This window comes from Bombina bombina, chromosome 6, assembly GCF_027579735.1.
Source record: "Bombina bombina isolate aBomBom1 chromosome 6, aBomBom1.pri, whole genome shotgun sequence".
NCBI classification, from domain to species: domain Eukaryota; kingdom Metazoa; phylum Chordata; class Amphibia; order Anura; family Bombinatoridae; genus Bombina; species Bombina bombina.
Window position 1 is genome coordinate 863761767 of NC_069504.1, and position 21863 is coordinate 863783629.

Below are 21863 nucleotides of genomic sequence, written 5' to 3' on the forward strand. Positions count from 1 at the left end.
AATGCAATAACGTTTTTAAACTTCACTGCAGCTAAGATATTGTTTACCCCAGAATGCATCCAGTCCAATATAGGCCACAGCTCAATTCAGTGGTATACAACAGTCTCTAGTCTCAAGCATTCCAACCCACACTGGGTCAAAACAGGGTGAATAGGTATGGCATAAGCTTACTTCTAGACAATAGAGGTCTCCAATAGGGTCACCAGCATATCTCTCCTGCAGCACAGATAGCAGCCTGTGATATAAAGCTTGAGAGAGGGGAAAGAAAAACGGTGCTTTATAGTGATTTGTTTTGCCTCTGTGCTTGTTTCAGTCAAGGGGCAGCAGAGTGGTGTGTTGTATAAGCCCCTCTGTTTCCATTCAAGTTTACTGGGAGAGTGATTTGGCCCCAAAGTTGGTAGCAGGAGGCCCTTGAGGTGTAGCTGCGTCACAGCAAATTATTATGGCAGCCTGCCTAAGGTCTGCCCATTCACCCAGAGTTTTCTGTAGGCAGTGTGATGTTGTGTGGGGGAGGCTGTCACTTTCTCTTACCCCAGAGACCGATGCTGCCCTGCAGGGGTTCTTATGAGCGATCCGGAGCACTGTCCAAAATGGCGACTGTTCGCGCCTCTGCTTGCGCCTCTGCCTTCCGTGGGCCAGGACTGATGTCAGGGTCCTGCGCTGGTGCCGTTTTCGGCCAGGAAAGGTCCGCGCTATACTCCGCTGCCTGCCTGGCAAGAGGATATTGCGGGGGCGACCGGGAGAGCACAGTTAGAACAGATGCTGAGCTCAAAAACACGGAGCTCCGTTATCGTGCTGCCCTCCAGTCGCCCCACCCACCGGAAGTCCATATATATTTTTTTTTTAGTAGACATCCCAAAGTATTGATCTAGGCCAATTTTGGTATATTTCATACCACCATTTCACCGCCAAATGCGATCAAATACAAAAAATCGTTCACTTTTTCACAAATTTTTTCACAAACTTTCGATTTCTCACTGAAATTATTTACAAACAACTTGTGCAATTATGGCATAAATGGTTGTAAATTCTTCTCTGGGATCCCCTTTGTTCAGAAATAGCAGACATATATGGCTTTGGCGTTGCTTTTTGGTAATTAGAAGGCCGCTAAATGCCACTGCGCACCACAAGTGTATTATGCCCAGCAGTTAAGGGGTTAATTAGGGAGCTTTTAGGGAGCTTGTAGGGTTAATTTTAGCTTTAGTGTAGTGTAGTAGACAACCCCAAGTATTGATCTAGGCACATTTTGGTATATTTCATGCCACCATTTCACCGCCAAATGCGATCAAATTAAAAAAAACGTAAAATTTTTCACAATTTTAGGTTTCTCACTGAAATCATTTACAAACAGCTTGTGCAATTATGGCACAAATGGTTGTAAATGCTTGTCTGGGATCCCCTTTGTTCAGAAATAGCAGACATATATGACTTTGGGGTTGCTTTCTGGTAATTAGAAGGCTGCTAAGTCCTGCTGCGCCTCTCACGTGTATTATGGCTAGCAGTGAAGGGGTTAATTAGGGAGTTTGTAGGGAGCTTGCAGGGTTAATTTTAGCTTTAGTGTAGAGATCAGCCTCCCATCTGACACATCCCACTCCCTGATCCCTCCCAAACAGCTCCCTTCCCTCCCCCACCCCACAATTGTCCCCGCCATCTTAAGTACTGGCAGAAAGTCTGCCAGTACTAAAATAAAAGGGTTTTAAAAAAAAAAATTTTTTTTTTTTTTTTTTTACCATATTTACATATGCTACTGTGTAGGATCCCCCCCTTAGCCCCCAACCTCCCTGATCCCCCCCAAAACCGCTCTCTAACCCTCCCCTCTGCCTTATTGGGGGCCATCTTGGGTACTGGCAGCTGTCTGCCAGTACCCAGTTTGCAATAAAAAGTGCTTTTTTTTTTTTTTTTTTCTGTAGTGTAGCTTCCCCCCCCCACACAGACAAACCCCCACCACCTTGCTGATTGTTTTTTGTTTACATTTTTTTTAACATTTTTTTTATTTGAGCATTTTCTGTAGTGTAGCGGTTCCCACCCGCTCCCTCCCCGTGCACGCGCCCGCCCCCACCCTCCCGTGCACGCGCGTGCGCGCCCCCAGCCACCCCCGCCCACGATCCCGCCCCCCTTCACATCACCAGGGCCATCGATGGCCGCCACCCGCCTCCCGGTCCGGCTCCCACCCACCAACGCATTAAGCCACAGATCTCCGGTGCAGAGAGGGCCACAGAGTGGCTCTCTCTGCACCGGATGGCTTAAAAAGGTTATTGCAGGATGCCTCCATATCGAGGCATCACTGCAATAACCGGAAAGCAGCTGGAAGCGAGCAGGATCGCTTCCAGCTGCTTTCCACACTGAGGACGTGCAGGGTACGTTCTCAGGCGTTAACTGCCTTTTTTCTGAGGACGTACCCTGCACGTCCTCAGTCGTTAAGGGGTTAAAGGGACACTATACCCAAACATTTTCTTTCATGATAAAGGTAGAGAATACAATTTTAAACAACATTCCAATTTACTTCTATTACCTAATTTGCTTCATTCTTTAGATATACTTTAATGAAGAAATAGCAATGCACACTGTGAACCAATCACAGGAGGCATCTATGTGCAGCTACCAATCAGCAGCTACTAAGCATATCTAGATATGCTTTTCAGCAAAGAATATCAAGAGAATGAAGCAAAATAGATAAAAGAAGTAAATTAGAATGTTGTTGATAATTGTATGCTCTTTCTAAATCATGAAAGAAAAAATTTGGGTTTCATGTCCCTTTAAGTGCTATTATATTGTATTTTTATTGTGTGTTTGTGGATTATACAATTCTACTTATTTAATGGTCCTTTAAACAGCAAATTACCATTGATCGTGTTCATTGTATTCAATAGATAATGTTTGATTGTTAAGAGTGGAGTTCTGAAATACATGTATCACATCTCTAATTTTCAGTGGCGGAGGTTGGTGAGGGGTAGAGTTAAAGTGATGATAAATCAGTTTTCAAAAGCTCACTGCGCTTATTTTTTCAATGATGTGACGTTTCCACCTCCTAAACCAATAGCCGTGCTAGTCATTATTTTTTTTTTAATTATTTTCAGGTATTTGTAGAGCGCCCACAGGTTCTGCAGCGCTATGAACATGGGTGGTTTATAAAAAACGATTACAGGGATCAAATGGGTAGAGGGTCCTGCCGAGAGTTGCACTGTTGTAGTCGGCTCTTATGAAGGTGAACTACAAACAGCTGTGCTCATAGGCTTACATGCTATGGGGTTTTAGGGGATAGCAGTGGAGATAGGAAGGTTAGTGTAGGTTGTAAGCGTCCCTGAATAGTAGAGTCTTCAGGGAGCACTTGAAGCTTTTAAATCTAGGGGAGATTCTTGTGGAGCGAGGCAGAGAGTTCCATAAGATGGGAGCCAATCTGGAGAAATCTTGTAGACGGGAATGTGAGGGGTAACAAGAGAGGAGGAGAGGAGGAGATCATGAGCGGAGCGAAGGGGACGGGAGGGAGAGTATCTGGAGACAAGGTCTGAGATGAAGGGGGGAGCAATGCAATTGAGGGCTTTGTGTGTCAGAGTGAGAATTTTGTGTTTAATCCTGGAGGCAAGAGGAAGCCAGTGAAGGGATTGGCAGAGAGGTGTGGCAGAAGAAGAGTGACATGCAAGGAAGAGGCATTCATTATGGATTGTAAAGGAGCTAGGTGGCAGCTAGGGAGACCAGAGAGGATAGAGTTGCAGTAGTCGAGGCAGGAAAGGATGAGAGAGTGGATTAAAATCTTTGTTGTGTCTTGTGTAAGGAAATGTCTAATTTTAGCGATGTTTTTAAGGTGGAAGCGGCAGGCTTTAGCCAAGGACTGGATGTTAGGAGTGAAGGAAAGGTCTGAGTCAAGTGTGACCCCAAGACATCGGCATGTGAGGTTGGGGTAATGATGGAGTTGTCAACAGTTATAGAGACATGGGGGGTGGAGATTTTGGAAGAAGGGGGGGGGGGGGGAATAAGGAGCTCAGTTTTGGAGAGATTTAGCTTGAGGTAGTGAGAGGATATTCAAGATGAGTTATGAGAGAGACAGTTAGTGACACGGGTTAAAAAGAAAGGAGATAATTCTGGTGCAGAGAGGTAGATTTGGATATCGTCAGCATACAAATGATAATGAAACCCGTGGGACTTTATTAAGGAACCTAGTGAGGTTGTGTAGATTGAGAAGAGAATGGGTCCAAGGACAGAGCCTTGCGGTACCCCAATAGAAAGAGGTAACGGGGCAGAAGATACCCCAGAGAAGGCTACACTAAAGGTACGGTTAGACAGATAGGAAGAGAACCAAGAGAGAGCTGTGTCACAGATGCCGAAGGATTGGAGGGTATGGAGCAAAAGAGGGTGGTCAACAGTATCAAAGGCTGCAGACAGATCAAGGAGGATAAGTAGAGAGAAGTGGCCTTTTGATTTTGTTGTAAGTAGGTCGTTGGTAACTTTAAAGGGTTAGAAATCTGTGACAAATAATACTTAAATAAAAAGCAGTATTGTAATTTCATACAGGAATGTAATAAAATCTACCTACTTTGAACTCGAAACAAAGCTGCCAAACATAGGAACAATAAACTTATTCTTTTATAAAACGAGCGGCAAAAAACGCCCATAAAAGAAGGCAGAACATAGCCCAAAAGATTGAATGTGCCACAGCCAATCACAAACGAGTCTCACCCATATGTAATGAATATTAAATAAACTAATTTCAAGGTGAAATCGCATGCACACTATTAATGTATTGTAATCGCATGCGCACTAGGTTTGAAAATGCATATCAGGAATCCTTTTTTTTTGCTTCTTTGTAATAAACTATATGCTTGTTAGTCTAGGGAAAGTTTGGATATTTACCTAGCTATTGAATGATGATGATGCGTCTGCTCCCTCTAATAGCTGAGAGACTTCTGTGCTGGGATGTGCCCCACTCTCTGATAGTAACGTCATCATCTACATGTCCGCTCTCTATCAGGAGCTTGGATTGTGATGCGCCTCAGGAGAGAAGGCACATGGGCAACTATATGCGCATGCGTTGGCAAAATAATGCTTAAAATGCGCATGCGAGCCACCATGATGTTTCTACCTAGGTAGAACATTGTAACAGGACCAGCATTATCTGGTAAAAAAATGGGTTTGGCATAAATCTAAATTTTATTGAGAAATTACGGAAAAACTGTATTAAATTGTTAATAGGTACCTATTACAAACATATGTTATATTTTCATGAAGTTTCAAAATAGAAAAAGACATTTTTTGAGTTAACTATCCCTTTAACAATTGCTGTCTCTGTTGAGTGAAGGGGCGAAATCCAGATTGCAGTGGGTCAAGGAGGACGTTTAATGTAAGGAAATTGGATAGACGTGCATATACTAGCTTTTCAAGAAGCTAAGAGGCAAGAGGTAGTAGGGAAATAGGGCAGTAGTTGGATGGGGAGGTTGGATCGAGAGAAGGTTTTTTAAGGATAGATGTGACTAATGCATGTTTTTTTTTGTTTTTTTTTTAAACTTTCTTTTTATTGAAGAAACATAACACAGCAGTACATACTTGGCAAATAAAAATACAAGTCATATCTCATGTCTAAGCATCATAACAGTAAAGTAAAAAAAATAATCTTAATGGCCATACTTCTCTGTTCTTCAATTTAAATTTTTGAAAATTGTTGTGTCATCAAAGCCATCTAGGTCTATTAAAAGGCCCTAATTCTCATACCTATGTGGATGACACCAAGTACATACAAAGATAGTGTCAGATAACGTTGTGTAAGGTAAACTAAAGAAAAATAAGGTTACGTCCTCACAAAGTTTAGGCATCACAATAAGTACAGTAGGATACTATTAATAAGCTTTTTTGCAGTGGAAAGTATTCTAGTAGAGCTATCAATCATATGTATATGCCAACAAACTAAGGGCGCCTTGTCAAATACAATAGACATCCTAAATGTGTAAATAACGAGGCACATAAGTGCAGACACTATAACATTTCCGGTTGTTAAGGGCCTGAAGAGCTTATCAACTGATGTACAGAGGAAAGCTTTGGCTTGGGCTTTTCAGACTGGGCAAAGACTACGGTACTCTGCCGATAAGGTAATGCGGAGGATAAATACTTATCCCTTACCGCATAGAAAGGGAGGGGGGGAGTGGAGAGAAGACTGGCATTCTATTGTCCCCCAACCGCCAATCCTTGTAATAAATAAGTGAACATTCTGATGAAATCTAACTGTAAACACAAATACATAGTGACTCTAAGCTTAGCGGAGGCCATGTAAAAATTGGTACCTGCAGTAGTGGGAGTTCCAGGGATGCTTGAAAGTTATGCTATATCTAATATAATCTGGCTGCATTTGAACAGCAGTCTATACATGGGGAGTAAATAACTTTCTACAGTAAAACATAATAAAGGACAGGAACATATAGTAGTGCAACATATCATGCAGGCAACTAAGCACTTAATACTACTATCTTAAGTCTTCAATAGTTCTACATACAATATCAGCAGTAAGAAGATTCAGCTATACAATCTGCACCTCCTCCAATACAATTCTTCATAAGTACAGATTCATTGCTTTCAGTACAAGTACAGTTATGCAGGGAGTCCAAGCACTGAACTCAAAACAATAGCATAATACCCATCCCCTGAAGCAGGCACATCCACATACTTGAAGCACATGTACATGGGGATCCGTCTTCTACTATTTAGGGCATATATTCAATGAAATATTAGTCTAGGAGCTAGGAAGATCCGCGGTTGGGGGATAGTTTAAAAACCTGCACCTTCCTGGATTAAATTTAACGAAGGCCGCAACCAGCCTCAGAATATCAGTTGTGTGGGATAAATAATCATAGACAATGGAACCTGATTCAGATTAACACCCCATGCATAAAGGATTCTGCAAGTACTATATATTTATAAGCTATTGGGGTTACCGATATGGAAGTGAGTTAGTCAGGTATTTCCCTAGAGCAAAGCCCATTCCTCCCCTAACAAGATGTAAATAAACTGCAGCAAAAAAGCGGGAGTGGGCAAAAATTTACATACATTAGTAGTTACTTTCCTAGCAAGAGTTCCCAATAGTGAAGAACATAATCCACTGAGAACAAGGCACATAAATATGAAAAACATGGTAACAGTAAACAATATGATTATGTAGCATAAGAGCATAATCTGGGCAAATAAGCAAATTCAGTGTGGAAGTCCAAATATCAGGCCTCAGGGCCGTCATAACAAGCTGCAACGGACATCATAGCATATTATTTGGGAACCGCAGCAATATACATATAGAGAGTGTCTCATCAACGGCAATCCCCTCAGACAACAACACATCCCCAGAGTTATAACCCATCACTTATCCAATGCCTGCCCGGGGTCCCTGGGAAGCGTGATGCCATAGTGCTCTAACTAGGAGAATCTGTAGGATCCGCCAGCTCTCACAGCCATCCAGTCGGAACGAGTGTGTACAGTCCAACTTCACAGGCACTCTGAGAGCCGGACGAGCGGGCGGCTGAGGGAAGTCTGCGTGGAGAGCTGTGAGGATCATATCGTGTTGCAGTACCGGAATCTCTGTGACTATCATCACGCAGTACTCCTCCTCCTTGGGATAAGCTGCTTGTGGCCGCAAATGCATGCTAGTTGAGAGAGACACAGTCCCCGGGCCTGTGTCTGTTGGCATCAGCGGAAAAGAGCGCACTTGAGGAACTGCCAGGGCCATGTTGCTCTGCGGTTCTTGCACCACCCTGCGCTCCACTTTGAGGCCTTCACTATTCATGCGCATGGCTTGAGACGTATAAATAAGGGCATCAAGTCTCTTGCATAGCTTTCTCCCATACTCTTCCAAGAGATCTCTGACAGCAGAGTACGATATCTGTGATTCCATAGTGGCTAGTGCTGTGACACACCTAAGGCGTTAAAGGGTCCACAAGTTTAAAGATCTGTTAGGTGGTTCAGAGTGTAGTGAGCAATATCCCAGCCGGGTGCAATAACATGCCAAGATGGCGCCGCTTGGTGATACGGCCCTGTCCTAAACAGATTTCAGCTCAGCATAGATCAAAAAGTTATTAAGCACTTATCAGCATATCCAGGACTGCACCTAGTATGATTATTCAGTAGTTCAGCATTTCTCTTTTTGGGGTATATCCACAGTTTTGGGCTTTCTTAGATGCTATATTAACAGAGCTCCCAGATCGTGCGACTGGCTCTGTTGCTGGCCAGCCCCGCCCCCTGACTAATGCATGTTTAAGAGATGTGGGAACTATACCAGTGCTGAGGGAGAGGTTGAAAATGTGTGCGTGTATAGGGGTAAGAGTAGAAGAGAGGGAGGGGAGTAGTTGTGAGGGGATGGGGTCAAGGGGATAGGTAGTGAGGTGAGAGGATAGTATAAGGGCAGAAACTTCATCCTCTGTAATAGCGGCAAAAGGGCTAAATTTATGGCTATGTGGGTTTTGGATGATTGTGAGCTTTTGAGGCGGTGGGAGACCGGTAGTATGTTGAGAGCTGATTTCAGTTCTGATGGAGTCGATTTTGTTGTTGAAGTAGCTGGCAAAATATTGGGCTGAGAGAAAAGTTGTGGTGGGAGGTGGGGGGTGGGCAGAGAAGAATATTGAATGTGGAGAACAGACGTTTTGGGGTTGAAGAAAGAGTAGAGAAGTAATGTTGCTTATATAGATTAAGGGCAGCATAGTAAGAGTTCAAGATGAACTTATAGTGAAGAAAGTTAGCAGAACTCCGAGATTTCCTCCAGTGTCGCTCAGCAGTACGGGAACATCTGCATAGGTACCGTGTCAGAGGAGTATGCCAGGGCTCAGGATGAGTGTATGTTTTCAAAGTGATCTAGATATCGAGTTGCGTAGCCAGGGGGGGGCGGTATATGACTGCAACGCGTATAGAGAGGGGAGAGAATAAGCGAATCATGTGTGTTTCAAATTAAGAAAATGTGAGGGAAGAGAAGGGATGTATTTGTTGAAAGGTGCAACGAGAGGAAAGTAAAATACCAACACCACCTCCTTGTCTATTGTCAGACCTAGGAGTGTGGCTGAAGTGGAGACCCCCATGTGACAGTGTAGCAGAGGTAGCAGTGTCTGAAGGAGAGAGCCAGGTTTCTGTGAGAGCCAGAAGATTGAGAGAGTGGGAGATAAAGAGGTCATGGATAGAAGTGAGTTTGTTGCAAACAGAGCGAGAGTTCCATAGTGCACAAGTGAAGGGGGTGGTGGCTTTAGGTGCAAGAGGAATAAGATTAAGGTTACCAGAGTTTTTATTAAGTCTATTGAAGGGCACACATGGGTGTGCAGGACAAGGAAGTTGTGGGGGACCAGGATTAGGGGAGATGTCGCCAGCAGCTAGTATGATCAAGAGGGAGAGTGACATGAGATGAGATGTGGATTTGCAGTAGTGAGACTGTTTTTGTGATGAGTTGCAAGGGGGAGAGAGAGTCTTTAGGAATGTGTGAAGTTCATGAATACAAAAGTAAGGTGAGGTTAAGAGAGATGGGCTAATGAGCAATGCTGGTGGTGAGGGGTAAGGAGTAATTGAGTAAAGTAGTTTGTTAAACAGACAAAAGGTGGCAAAAAGGAATATGAAGATATTTAGCATTTTTACAAAATAGTCAGACAGTGTATAAAACTCAGTATAAAAACAGAACTTGCCTTATCCCTTGTCCAATATAGTCATATGGCACTGTTCTGTATGCTATTGGTTTAGAGGTGAAAACGTTGCCTCAGAGTGCTCTGCCGTGGGCAGCCTGAGCCGATGAGTTTAGTGAGGAGGCCACGGCACAGAAAGGGTAAGTTTAGCACCCTTTTTTTACTGTTTATTTTCAGTGGTGGTAAATCCTAGCATTTTTTTTTTTTACTTTTGGATTTGCAATCACTTTAAAGGACCACTAAATACAGTACAATTGCATAATTAACAAGTGCATAATAAAAAGACAATACAATAACATATACTCTGAATTTAAAATAAGCAGTAGATTTTCTTTTTCTGGCAAATTTATTTTTCTCCCATTTTCCAGGCCCCTGTATTATGTAACAGGCATCAGCCAATGACAGACTAGTATGTGAGCTTATGCACATGCTCAGTAGGATCTTGTGCCCCAGAAATTGTGTATATATAAAAAACTGCAACATTTGATAATGTAGGTAAATTGGAAAGTGTCTTAAAACTGCATGCTTTTTCTAAATCATACATTTTGACTTGAGTGTCCCTTTAACAGGAAAAGTTTGTCTATCATGTTGACATTCCAGTTTAAAAGGTAATGCACTATTTAATTCTAGCATGTTTACTTTTACTTTAGAATATCTTTAAATGGACATGAAACGCAACATTTTTCTTTTTCTTATTTTTCATGATTCAAATAGAACATTGTGATTTTAAACAACTTTCCTAATTCCCAAATTAATTGCATAATTTATGATAAATATCTTAATGATAATTTGTGCTACATACATTGAAAAAAATGCAATATTAGCTAATTTTAGCTTAATATTGTCTTAAATTTTAGCGGGTTGGTCCGTAAAATCAGCTGGGTGGTGTGCCCATTAAAGAGATCCTGCGGATAGCACTGAAGTAAACTAATTCCATTGGGATTCAATTAAGGGTAAAAAATATCTGTTTATTTTTTAAAATAAAAATATGCAGTTGCTCCTGAGATATAAAGTGACATTATTTCATTGTTTTTTGAGTATATACAGTAGATATTTTATGTTCTTATATATAAGGTATATATCTAGTTACTCGTCTGCCCAGACCACACCAGGCAGACTTAATGCGTGAGATTCAGTATAGGTGGTAAATGGTACCCTAAAAGAAAGTGGCTTTAATTACATTTTTACGCTTATCTCTTCCTTTATAACAAACAATGCAGATGTTTGAAAAATAGGTTTGCTAATAAGGGAATTGGCTTTATTTATGTGTGTGTGTGTGTGTGTGTGTGTATATATAATGCTGCATACCATCCAAATGGTTAAAGACATTTTAATACTTTATATGGTTTGGAAAGAGTCCCTCTTCCACAATATTAAGAATTTTTCCAATTTACTTCAATTATCAAATTGTGCACAATCCTTTTTATATATACTCCCTTTTTGAGGCACCACCTTCTACCGAGCATGCGCACAAGCTCACGGTATACGCATACTAGTCTGGGATTAGCTGATGTCTTTCACATGATACACGTGGCTGGCAAATGGGAGAAAAAAATAATTTGCCAGACAAAACACTTGTTAATTATGCAATTCTACTGTATTTAATGGTCCTTTAATTTTTACTTTACAGTCCCTTTAACCAAAAAATAGCATGGTAATTGTGTACTGGACTTGATGCTTTTAGCCCATTTGCTTTATTGTGAGGGTGGCAGATCCCTGATAACATTTTCTGGCAGCAGCTCATTTTGTACCTTATTGGTCGCGTTGTCTTTCAGTTGGTCTGGTACTAAATTGTCAGTACAGGAAGACTTTATTTTATTCTGCTCCTTTACTTAGTTACTGGATAATTTAAAATACCTCATTAAATCCCAGTAGCTACAAATTATTTGCTAATCACAATACCCTGGTGCAGACTGTACTACCCGATGTGGCGCCACTTTTTTCCCTTCTAGGTTTCTTCTAATCACAATACCATAGCGATATGGAGAAACATGATCTATGTTCAGCTACTTGGTAATACATTAAAGTGTCATCCTGAGCATAGCACATAGGCATATTATAATAAGCCCTTAAAGGGGCGTAAAACCACAACATGAAAATGCTCTAAAGTGTTAGAGGATTTTATTATTGCACTATTGCTTACATATAAAAGGGCCAGATACAAATGGAGCGCTAATTAAAGTGAATGTAAACTTGCCCACATTTGGGGATTTTTTTCCTCCAGAGGCGTTCAGCCCCTTTCATGACACATCACGCAATGTGACGTGTCATGAAAGGGGCTGAACGCTCCCAGGGGGGAGAAAATGATTAGTTGATTGAATATTCGTTATTCCTCCAGTATGGCGGGCGGAGGAATGGCGGTAATCGTTAGAGCATAAAAAGGTAGAATTTGGAAGAAATAAAGAAAATATAAAAAATGATGAATGAAAGTCTGCCTTATTTTGTAAAATCTATGCTCACTTTAATGCTCCCGCTCGAGCGTTAATTGCGCTTGAAGTAAGCTTTTTGTGCGCGTCGTGTTGCACTTGAATTATGAGTTGAAAGTAAACTGTTTTCACTCATGCGCAAACCAGGCGAGCACAAAAAGCCGAACTTAGAATATCACATGTGCGTTCACTTATTCCCCCATAGAAATCCATGGAGAAAAAAAGTGGGGGAAAAACCTAACACCCTTCTCGTTTGCAAACCCAATCGCATATTGTTATTTGCGCTAACCTGATACAAAAATATGAATATATCACATTACAGTGTTCTTCACATAACAGAATATCTTCTGTTTATTTATAAATACATATATCTGATGGGTTTTTTTGTACTATATACAGGGAGTGCAGAATTATTAGGCAAGTTGTATTTTTGAGGATTAATTTTATTATTGAACCATGTTCTCAATGAACCAAAAAACTCATTAATATCAAAGCTGAATAGTTTTGGAAGTAGTTTTTAGTTTGTTTTTAGTTTTAGCTATTTTAGGGGGATATCTGTGTGTGCAGGTGACTATTACTGTGCATAATTATTAGGCAACTTAACAAAAAACAAATATACACCCATTTCAATTATTTATTTTTACCCAGTGAAACCAATATAACATCTCAACATTCACAAATATACATTTCTGACATTCAAAAACAAAACAAAAACAAAATCAGTGACCAATATAGCCACCTTTCTTTGCAAGGACACTCAAAAGCCCTGCCATCCATGGATTCTGTCAGTGTTTTGATCTGTTCACCATCAACATTGCATGCAGCAGCAACCACAGCCTCCCAGACACTGTTCAGAGAGGTGTACTGTATTCCCTCCTTGTAAATCTCACATTTGATGATGGACCACAGGTTCTCAATGGGGTTCAGATCAGGTGAACAAGGAGGCCATGTCATTAGATTTTCTTCTTTTATACCCTTTCTTGCCAGCCACGCTGTGGAGTATTTGGGACGCGTGTGATGGAGCATTGTCCTGCATGAAAATCATGTTTTTCCTTGAAGGATGCAGACTTCTTCCTGAACCACTGCTTGAAGAAGGTGTCTTCCAGAAACTGGCAGTAGGACTAGGAGTTGAGCTTGACTCCATTCTCAACCCGAAAAGGCCCCCACAAGCTCATCTTTGATGATACCAGCCCAAACCAGTACTCCACCTCCAGCTTGCTGGCGTCTGAGTCGGACTGGAGCTCTCTGCCCTTTACCAATCCAGCCACGGGCCCATCCATCTGGCCCATCAAGACTCCCTCTCATTTCATCAGTCCATAAAACCTTAGAAAAAATCAGTCTTGAGATATTCTTGGCCCAGTCTTAACGTTTCAACTTGTGTGTCTTGTTCAGTGGTGGTCGTCTTTCAGCCTTTCTTACCTTGGCCATGTCTCTGAGTATTGCACACCCTTGTGCTTTTGGGCACTCCAGTGATGTTGCAGCTTCTGAAATATGGGCCAAACTGGTGGCAAGTGGCATCTTGGCAGCTGCACGCTTGACTTTTCTCAGTTCATGGGCAGTTATTTTGCCGCCTTGGTTTTTCCACACCGCTTCTTGCGACCCTGTTGACTATTTTAAATGAAACGCTTGATTGTTCGATAATCACGCTTCAGAAGCTTTGCAATTTAAGAGTGCTGCATCCCTCTGCAAGATATCTCACTATTTTTTACTTTTCTGAGCCTGTCAAGTCCTTCTTTTGACCCATTTTGCCAAAGGAAAGGAAGTTTGCCTAATAATTATGCACACCTGATATAGGGTGTTGATGTCATTAGACCACACCCCTTCTCATTACAGAGATGCACATCACCTAATATGCTTAATTGGTAGTAGGCTTTCGAGCCTATACAGCTTGGAGTAAGACAACATGCATAAAGAGGATGATGTTGTCAAAATACTCATTTGCCTAATAATTCTGCACTCCCTGTATGTTGTATATATATATATTATATATATATATATAAATAATTATATATAGGGAATATCTATTTATAATACATAGAACATATTCTAGTTATGTAGAACATTGGGATGTGAAATATTTACAATAAATACACAATATTTCACTTTAATTTGATTATTGCATAAATAGGATTTTTCATGTTTTTATCTACTTATCTGCAAAGGGCTCCGATGCACTTAAATACATATGTACACACATATATGTAGACATATATCTACATATACATCTGTAGACATGTATTTGTATGTATCTTAATGTGAAAGCCCTTTGCCTGCCTTTTTTTCCAACACCTGAGATCTCATATCTTTGAGCCCTTATATCTTTTGTGTGCAATATTCTTTTAAATAACTTTTATTAGATGCTGTTGTTATGAGTGTAACTGTACTTTGTAATTTATTTTTTATGTCTTTTGTGCAACTTTTTAGTTTCGCGAAACAGTTAACCAGAGCTTTGACGTCGCAGTAATGATTCTAGTGTAAATCGCGATTTCGCTCAAGTGATCGCGTTTACTTTTAACATCGTAATACCAACGGTAAGCCGACAAGGCGCAAACACCCACGATAACCCCTTATGCGCTACTGGGACCTAGCTGGTAATTAGTGGCTATTTGATATGTCCGTTATTCATTAGTGAAACAAATGCTGAAAAGAGCAGCAGTCTGCTGCATTTTAGTGCCAGTTTCTCCTACATTGGTGTGTCCGGTCCACGGCTTCATCCTTACTTGTGGGGAATATTCTCTTCCCTAACTAGGAAATGGCAAAGAGGCACACAGCAAAAGCTGTCCATATAGCCCCCTCCTCTGGCTCCGCCCCCCCAGTCATTTTCTTTGCCGCTCTGAACAAGTAGCATCTCCACGGGGATGGTAAAGAGTTTGTGGTGTTTAGTTGTAGTTTTTATTTCTTCTATCAAGAGTTTGTTATTTTAAAATAGTGCCGGTTTGTTCTATTTACTCTACAACAGAAAGTGATGAAGATTTCTGTTAAAGAGGAGTATGATTTTAGCACAAGTAACTAGAATCCATTGCTGTTACCACGCAGGACTGTTGAAACCAGAGAACTTCAGTTGGGGGGTAACAATTTGCAGACTCATCTGCTCCAGGTATGACCAGTCTCTTTCTAACAACACATGGTAGTGCTAGAAGACTGTCCAGTTTTTTTCCCTCAGGGGACCGGTAAGCCATTTTCCTTAGACTGAGTAACAGATTACAGGCTTACATTTTGGGCTTTGTACTGGTAGACACTGTTGTGGGCCAAATCGATTGATTTATATCACATTTTTATGGCATTTGAAGTGTTTTATGAACGTTAATACACTTTTGGGAACTTTATAATTATACCTGGCATTGGTTTAGACACCTAATCTAGTCAGGAAGGTCCCTTCACTCTAGTATGTAGAGGGAGGAGGCCTCATTTTTCGCGCCTCAGTTGCGCAGTTAATTCCAAAGGCAGTGCATGCAGCTTCATGTGAGAGGGTCCTGTGGCTAAGAAACAGACTCCGGAAGGCTTATTTCTGTGGTGAAATAACCCCCTAAGGAAGGTAAAAGCTGCAGCAAAGTCTGTGGCTGGGACTGTAGTGTGCAAAACCGGTTAAATTGAAGAATTAGCTCCGGTTTGCTTATTTAAGGGTCTAGAGACTTCATATTTGGTGTGAATACTTTCAAAGCATTAAGACTCTGGGGTATAAATTTTATAAAGATCGGATATTGCCTTCATAGTTTTTGAACATTCAGAAATAAAGTGTGTCATTTTTACTATTTAAAGAGACAGTAACGGTTTTGTTTAAAAACGTTTTTATTGCATTAATAGTCTGCCTAAATCTGCCTAACATGTCTGTGCCATCAGATAGCTTATGTTCTGTGTGTATGGAGGCCAAGGTGGTCCCCCCTTTAAGTGTATGTGATAATTGTGCCATGGCGTCCAAACAAAGTAAGGACAATACTGTCACATTTAATAAAATTGCCCAAGATGATTCTTCTAATGAAGGTAGTGGGGATAGTTCTTCATCCTCTCCTTCTGTGTCTACACCAGTTTTGCCCGCGCAGGCGATACCTAGTACATCTAGCGCGCCAATGCTTGTTACTATGCAACAATTAACAGCAGTAGTGGATAATTCTATAGCAAATCTTTTATCCAAACTGCCAGCATTTCAGAGAAAGCGTGATTGTTCAGTTTTAAATTCAGAAAAGGATGAACAAGTAGACTCTGACGATAACTTATCTGTTTTACCCTCACATTAATCGGAATTGGCAGTAAGGGAGGGGCTGTCTGAGGGAGAAATTTCTGACTCAGGAAAAATTTCTCAACAGGCAGAACCTGATATCGTAGCATTTAAATTTAAGCTAGAACATCTCCGCGCCCTGCTTAAGGAGGTACTAGCTACTCTTGATGATTGTGATTCTTTGGTAATCCCAGAGAAGTTGTGCAAATTGGACAAATTCTTAGAGATCCCAGTGCACGATGACGCCTTTCCAATACCCAAGAGGGTAGCGGACATAGTGAATAAGGAGTGGGAGAAGCCGGGTATACCTTTTGTCCCACCCCCTATATTTAAGAAAATGTTCCCCATTGTAGACCCCAGAAGGGACGCATGGCAGACGGTCCCTAAGGTAGAGGGGGCAGTTTCAACGTTCGCTAAGCGCACAACTATTCCTATAGAGGACAGCTGCGCTTTCAAAGATCCTATGGATAAAAAATTGGAAGGATTGCTTAAAAAGATTTTTGTTCAGCAAGGTTTCCTTCTTCAACCGATTGCGTGCATTATTACTGTCACCTCAGCGGCGTCTTTTTCGTTCGAGGAATTAGAAAGCTCGCTCCAGAAGGAGACTTCATATGATGAAGTCATGGACAGAATTCACGCACTTAAGTTAGCTAATTCCTTTATATTGGATGCCGCTTTTCAAATAACAAAATTAGCGGCAAAAAACTCAGGTTTTGCTATAGTGGCGCGCAGGGCGCTTTGGCTTAAATCCTGGTCGGCAGATGTGTCGTCCAAGACTAAATTACTTAATATTCCTTTCAAAGGTAAGACCCTTTTTGGGCCGGAATTGAAGGAGATTATTTCAGACATCACTGGGGGAAAGGGCCATGCCCTCCCACAGGATAGGCCTTTCAAGGCTAAGAAAAAGTCTAATTTTCGTTCTTTTCGCAATTTCAGGAACGGACCGGCTTCTAACTCTGCAGCCTCTAGACAAGAGGGTAACGCTGCCCAGCCCAAACCTGCATGGAAACCTGTGCAAGGCTGGAACAAGGGTAAACAGGCCAAGAAGCCTGCTGCTGCTACCAAGACAGCATGAAGGAGTAGCCCCCGATCCGGGACCGGATCTAGTAGGGGGCAGATTATCTCTCTTTGCTCAGGCTTGGGCAAGAGATGTTCCGGACCCCTGGGCACTAGGAAATAGTCCTCCCAGGGATATCTTCTAGAGTTCAAGGAACTTCCGCCAAGGGGAAGGTTCCACATGTCTCGCTTATCTTCAGACCAGATAAAGAAACAGGCATTCTTACATTGCGTAGGAGACCTATTAAAGATGGGAGTGATAAACCCAGTTCAACAGTGGAACAAGGTCTAGGTTTTTACTCAAACCCTGTTTGTAGTCCCCAAAAAAGAGGGAACTTTCAGGCCAATTCTGGATTTAAAGATATTAAACAAATTCCTCAGAAGTTCCATCTTTCAAAATTGGAAACCATTCGGACGATTTTGCCAACAATCCAGGAGGGTCAATATTTGACTACCGTGGACTAAAGGATGCGTATCTGCATATCCCTATCCTCAAAACTCATCATCAGTTCCTGAGGTTCGCCTTTCTGGACAAACATTACCAGTTTGTGGCTCTTCCTTTCGGTTTAGCCACCGCTCCCAGAATTTTCACAAAGGTGCTAGGGTCCCTTCTAGCGGTCCTAAGGCCGAGGGGCATTGCTCTGGCACCTTACCTAGACGACATTCTAATCCAAGCGTCGTCTCTTTCCAAAGCAAGGGCTCATACAGACATTGTTTTGGCCTTTCTCAGATCCCACGGGTGGAAGGTGAACATAGTAAAAGTTCCCTGTCCCCGTCCACAAGGGTTCCCTTTCTGGGAACAATAATAGATTCTGTGGAAATGAAGATTTTCCTGACAGAGGTCAGAAAGTTAAAGCTTCTAAACGCTTGTCGAGTTCTTCATTCTATTCCTCAGCCCTCCATAGCTCAGTGCATGGAAGTAATAGGACTAATGGTTGCAGCAATGGACGTGGTTCCTTTTGCTCTAATTCATTTAAGACCTTTGCAGCTGTGCATGCTCAAACAGTGGAATGGGGATTATGCGGACCTTGTCTCCCAAATTCAAGTAGAACCAGGTAACCAGGGATTCGCTCCTCTAGTGGTTGACTCAGGATCACCTGTCCCAGGGAATGAGTTTCTGCAGACCGGAGTGGGTCATTGTTACAACCGACGCCAGCCTCTTGGGCAGGGGCGCGGTCTGGGACTCTCTGAAAGCTCAGGGTCTATGGTCTCGGGAAGAGTCTCTTCTCCCGATAAACATTTTGGAACTGAGAGCGATATTCAATGCGCTCCTGGCTTGGCCTCAACTAGCGAAGGCAGGTTCATAAGATTTCAGTCGGACAACATGACGACTGTAGCGTACATCAATCATCAGGGGGGAACAAAGAGTTACTTAGCGATTGAGAGAGGTCTCCAAGATCATTAAATGGGAGGAGGATCACTCCTGCCATCTATCTGCGATTCACATCCCAGGAGCTAGACAACTGGGAAGCGGATTATCTTAGTCGTCAGACTTTCCATCCGGGGAGTGGGAACTTCACCCGGAGGTCTTTGCCCAGTTAACCCAACTATGGGGGCATTCGGATATGGATCTGATGGCGTCTCGTCAGAACTCCAAGGTTCCTCGCTACGGGACAGGTCCCAGAGATCCCAAGGCCGCACTGGTGGATGCATTAGTGGCACCCTGGTCTTTCAATCTGGCTTATGTGTTTCCACCGTTTCCTCTCCTTCCCAGGCTTGTAGCCAGGATCAAACAGGAGAAGGCCCTCGGTGATTCTAATAGCTCCTGCATGGCCACGCAGGACTTGGTACTGCAGACCTGGGTGAATATGTCATCGGTTCCCACCATGGAAGCTACCTTTGAGGCAGGGATCTTCTAGTACAAGGTCCCATTCAGACATCCAAATCTAGTCTCTCTGCAACTGACTGCTTGGAAATTGAACGCTTGATTCTATCTAAGCGTGGGTTTTCAGATTCGGTTATAGATACTCTGGTTCTTCTAGTACAAGGTCCATTCAGACATCCAAATCTAGTCTCTCTGCAACTGACTGCTTGGAAATTGAACGCTTGATTCTATCTAAGCGTGGGTTTTCAGATTCGGTTATAGATACTCTGGTTCAAGCCAGGAAAACCGGTGACTAGGAAAATTTACCATAAGATATGGCAAAAATATATCCGTTGGTGCGATTCCAAAGGATTTTCTTGGAGGAAAATCAAAATTCCCAGAATACTTTCCTTTATCCAAGAGGGTTTGGATAAAGGTTTGTCAGCTAGCTCTTTAAAAGGACAGATATCTGCTCTGTCTGTTTTGTTGCACAAACGACTGGCAGCTGTGCCAGATGTACAGGTGTTTGTACAGGCGTTAAGTTGAGAATCAAGCCTGTCTATAGACCTATGACTCCTCCATGGAGTCTAAACTTAGTTCTTTCAGTTCTTCAGGGGGTTCCGTTTGAACCTTTACATTCCATAGATATTAAGTTACTTTCTTGGAAAGTTCTGTTTTTAGTTGCTATTTCTTCTGCTAGAGGAGTTTCTGAATTGTCTGCTTTGTAGTGTACTCCCTATCTGGTGTTTCATACAGATAAGGTAGTTTTACGTACCAAGCCTGGTTTTCTTCCAAAAGTAGTTTCCAACAGGAATATTAACCAGGAAATAGTTGTTCCTTCCCTGTGTCCGAATCCAGTTTCAAAGAAGGAACGTTTGTTACACAACCTAGATGTGGTCCATGCTTTAAAATTCTACTTAGAGGCGACTAAGGATTTCAGACAGACTTCATCCTTGTTTGTCGTTTATCCTGGTAAGAGTAGAGGGCAGAAAGCTACTGCTACCTCTCTTTCCTTTTGGTTGAAAAGCATCATCCGATTGGCTTATGAGACTGCCGGACGGCAGCCTCCTGAACGAATTACAGCTCACTCTACTAGGGCTGTGGCTTCCACATGGGCCTTCAAGAACGAGGCTTCTGTTGATCAGATCTGTAAGGCAGCGACTTGGTCTTCACTGCACACTTTTACAAATTTTACAAAATTCGATACTTTTGCTTCTTCGGAAGGCTGTTTTTGGGAGAAAGGTTTTGAAGCCGTGGTGCCTTCTGTTAGGTTGCCTTGACTTGTTCCCTCCCTTCATCCATGTCCTAAAGCTTTGGTATTGGTTCCCACAAGTAAGGATGAAGCCGTGGACCGGACACACCAATGTAGGAGAAAACAGAATTTATATCTTACCTGATAAATTCCTTTCTCCTACGGTGTGTCCGGTCCACGGCCCGCCCTGGCTTTTTTGTCAGGCTTAATAAAATTTTATTCTATACACTACAGTCACCACGGCACCCTATGGTTTCTCCTTTTTCTCCTAACCGTCGGTCGAATGACTGGGGGGCGGAGCCAGAGGAGGGGCTATATGGACAGCTTTTGCTGTGTGCCTCTTTGCCATTTCCTGTTAGGGAAGAGAATATTCCCACAAGTAAGGATGAAGCGTGGACCGGGACACACCGTAGGAGAAAGGAATTTATCAGGTAAGATATAAATTCTGTTTTTATTAGAGTAAAAGGGCAACATGCAAATATCCGTGGAAATATTTTATTATACATTTTGAGTAACATATTTAAATATACACTTTTGAAACAAGTATAGCTTTTATTAAAAGCGTTTTTTGGTTAATACATGAATATTACAAATGCTTATATTCAAAGGTGAACTGCATCTATGTGGATTCCAATTTTGGCTGGACTATCCCTTTAATGTTTTAACCAAGGTGCAGGTGCACAAAAGAAATACCGTACTATTACCGTAGAAAGAAGAGCGGTCCTATATGGGTACAAAAAGTGTGAACCTCTGCCACACACTATAAATTACTCTAAATCTTTTAACCATTTTTATTTTTATATAAAAAAAATTTTTTAACAAAGCTCTTGAATTTATAATAAAACATTCATAAAATAACATTAAGTAAAAATAAATCCCGTAATGTACACCAAATACTTATTATATGAAGATTTTAAAGGGACAGTATAGTCAAAATGAATGTTATTGGCTCCCCATGTGCATTGCCGTTTCTTCAACAATGGATACTAAGCGAATCAAGTAAATTAAATTGGAAAGTTGTTTAAAATGCACTCTATCGAAATTATCAATGTTTTATTATAACTTTAGTGTCCCTTTAACTTAATCCTATATTTTCTTACAAGTTTGTGTACTGTTCATCCACAACAGCCATTTATTTTTTACTTCTAGATATACTTCTAGATACTTCACAGATATAAGGGGACCACGCGGTCACACTTTTAACCACTGCTTTCCAAATGCTGTAATCTGTATTTCAGGCTTGTAACTTAGTCAACATGCACCTGGCTTTGTTCCGACTTCCCCAGTATTCAACAGACCTTCTGGTGACATTCAACGATCCTATTGCTGTTAAGTAAGTGAAGCAAGCTTGTAAATCTGTCCTCCATGTGCATAGTCACAAGCTGACATAGTGAATCTAAACTGTATCATACTCCAGCGTCATATGATGGTGCAGACAAAAAGGCGCTATAAATCTGCCACATTGCCAATGTAACAGTGTCAG

General features: G+C 41.7%; 1 protein-coding gene across 1 annotated transcript in view; it reads left to right on the top strand.

Moving 5' to 3' along the window:
* RANGRF (RAN guanine nucleotide release factor) overlaps window positions 1–21863 on the top strand; it is a 35686-nt gene that overhangs the window by 13177 nt on the left and 646 nt on the right. The window contains exon 4 of the mRNA XM_053718317.1: window positions 21619–21713. Within this exon, the coding sequence (XP_053574292.1) occupies window positions 21619–21713 (95 nt within the window). The remainder of the gene's footprint in view (window positions 1–21618; window positions 21714–21863) is intronic.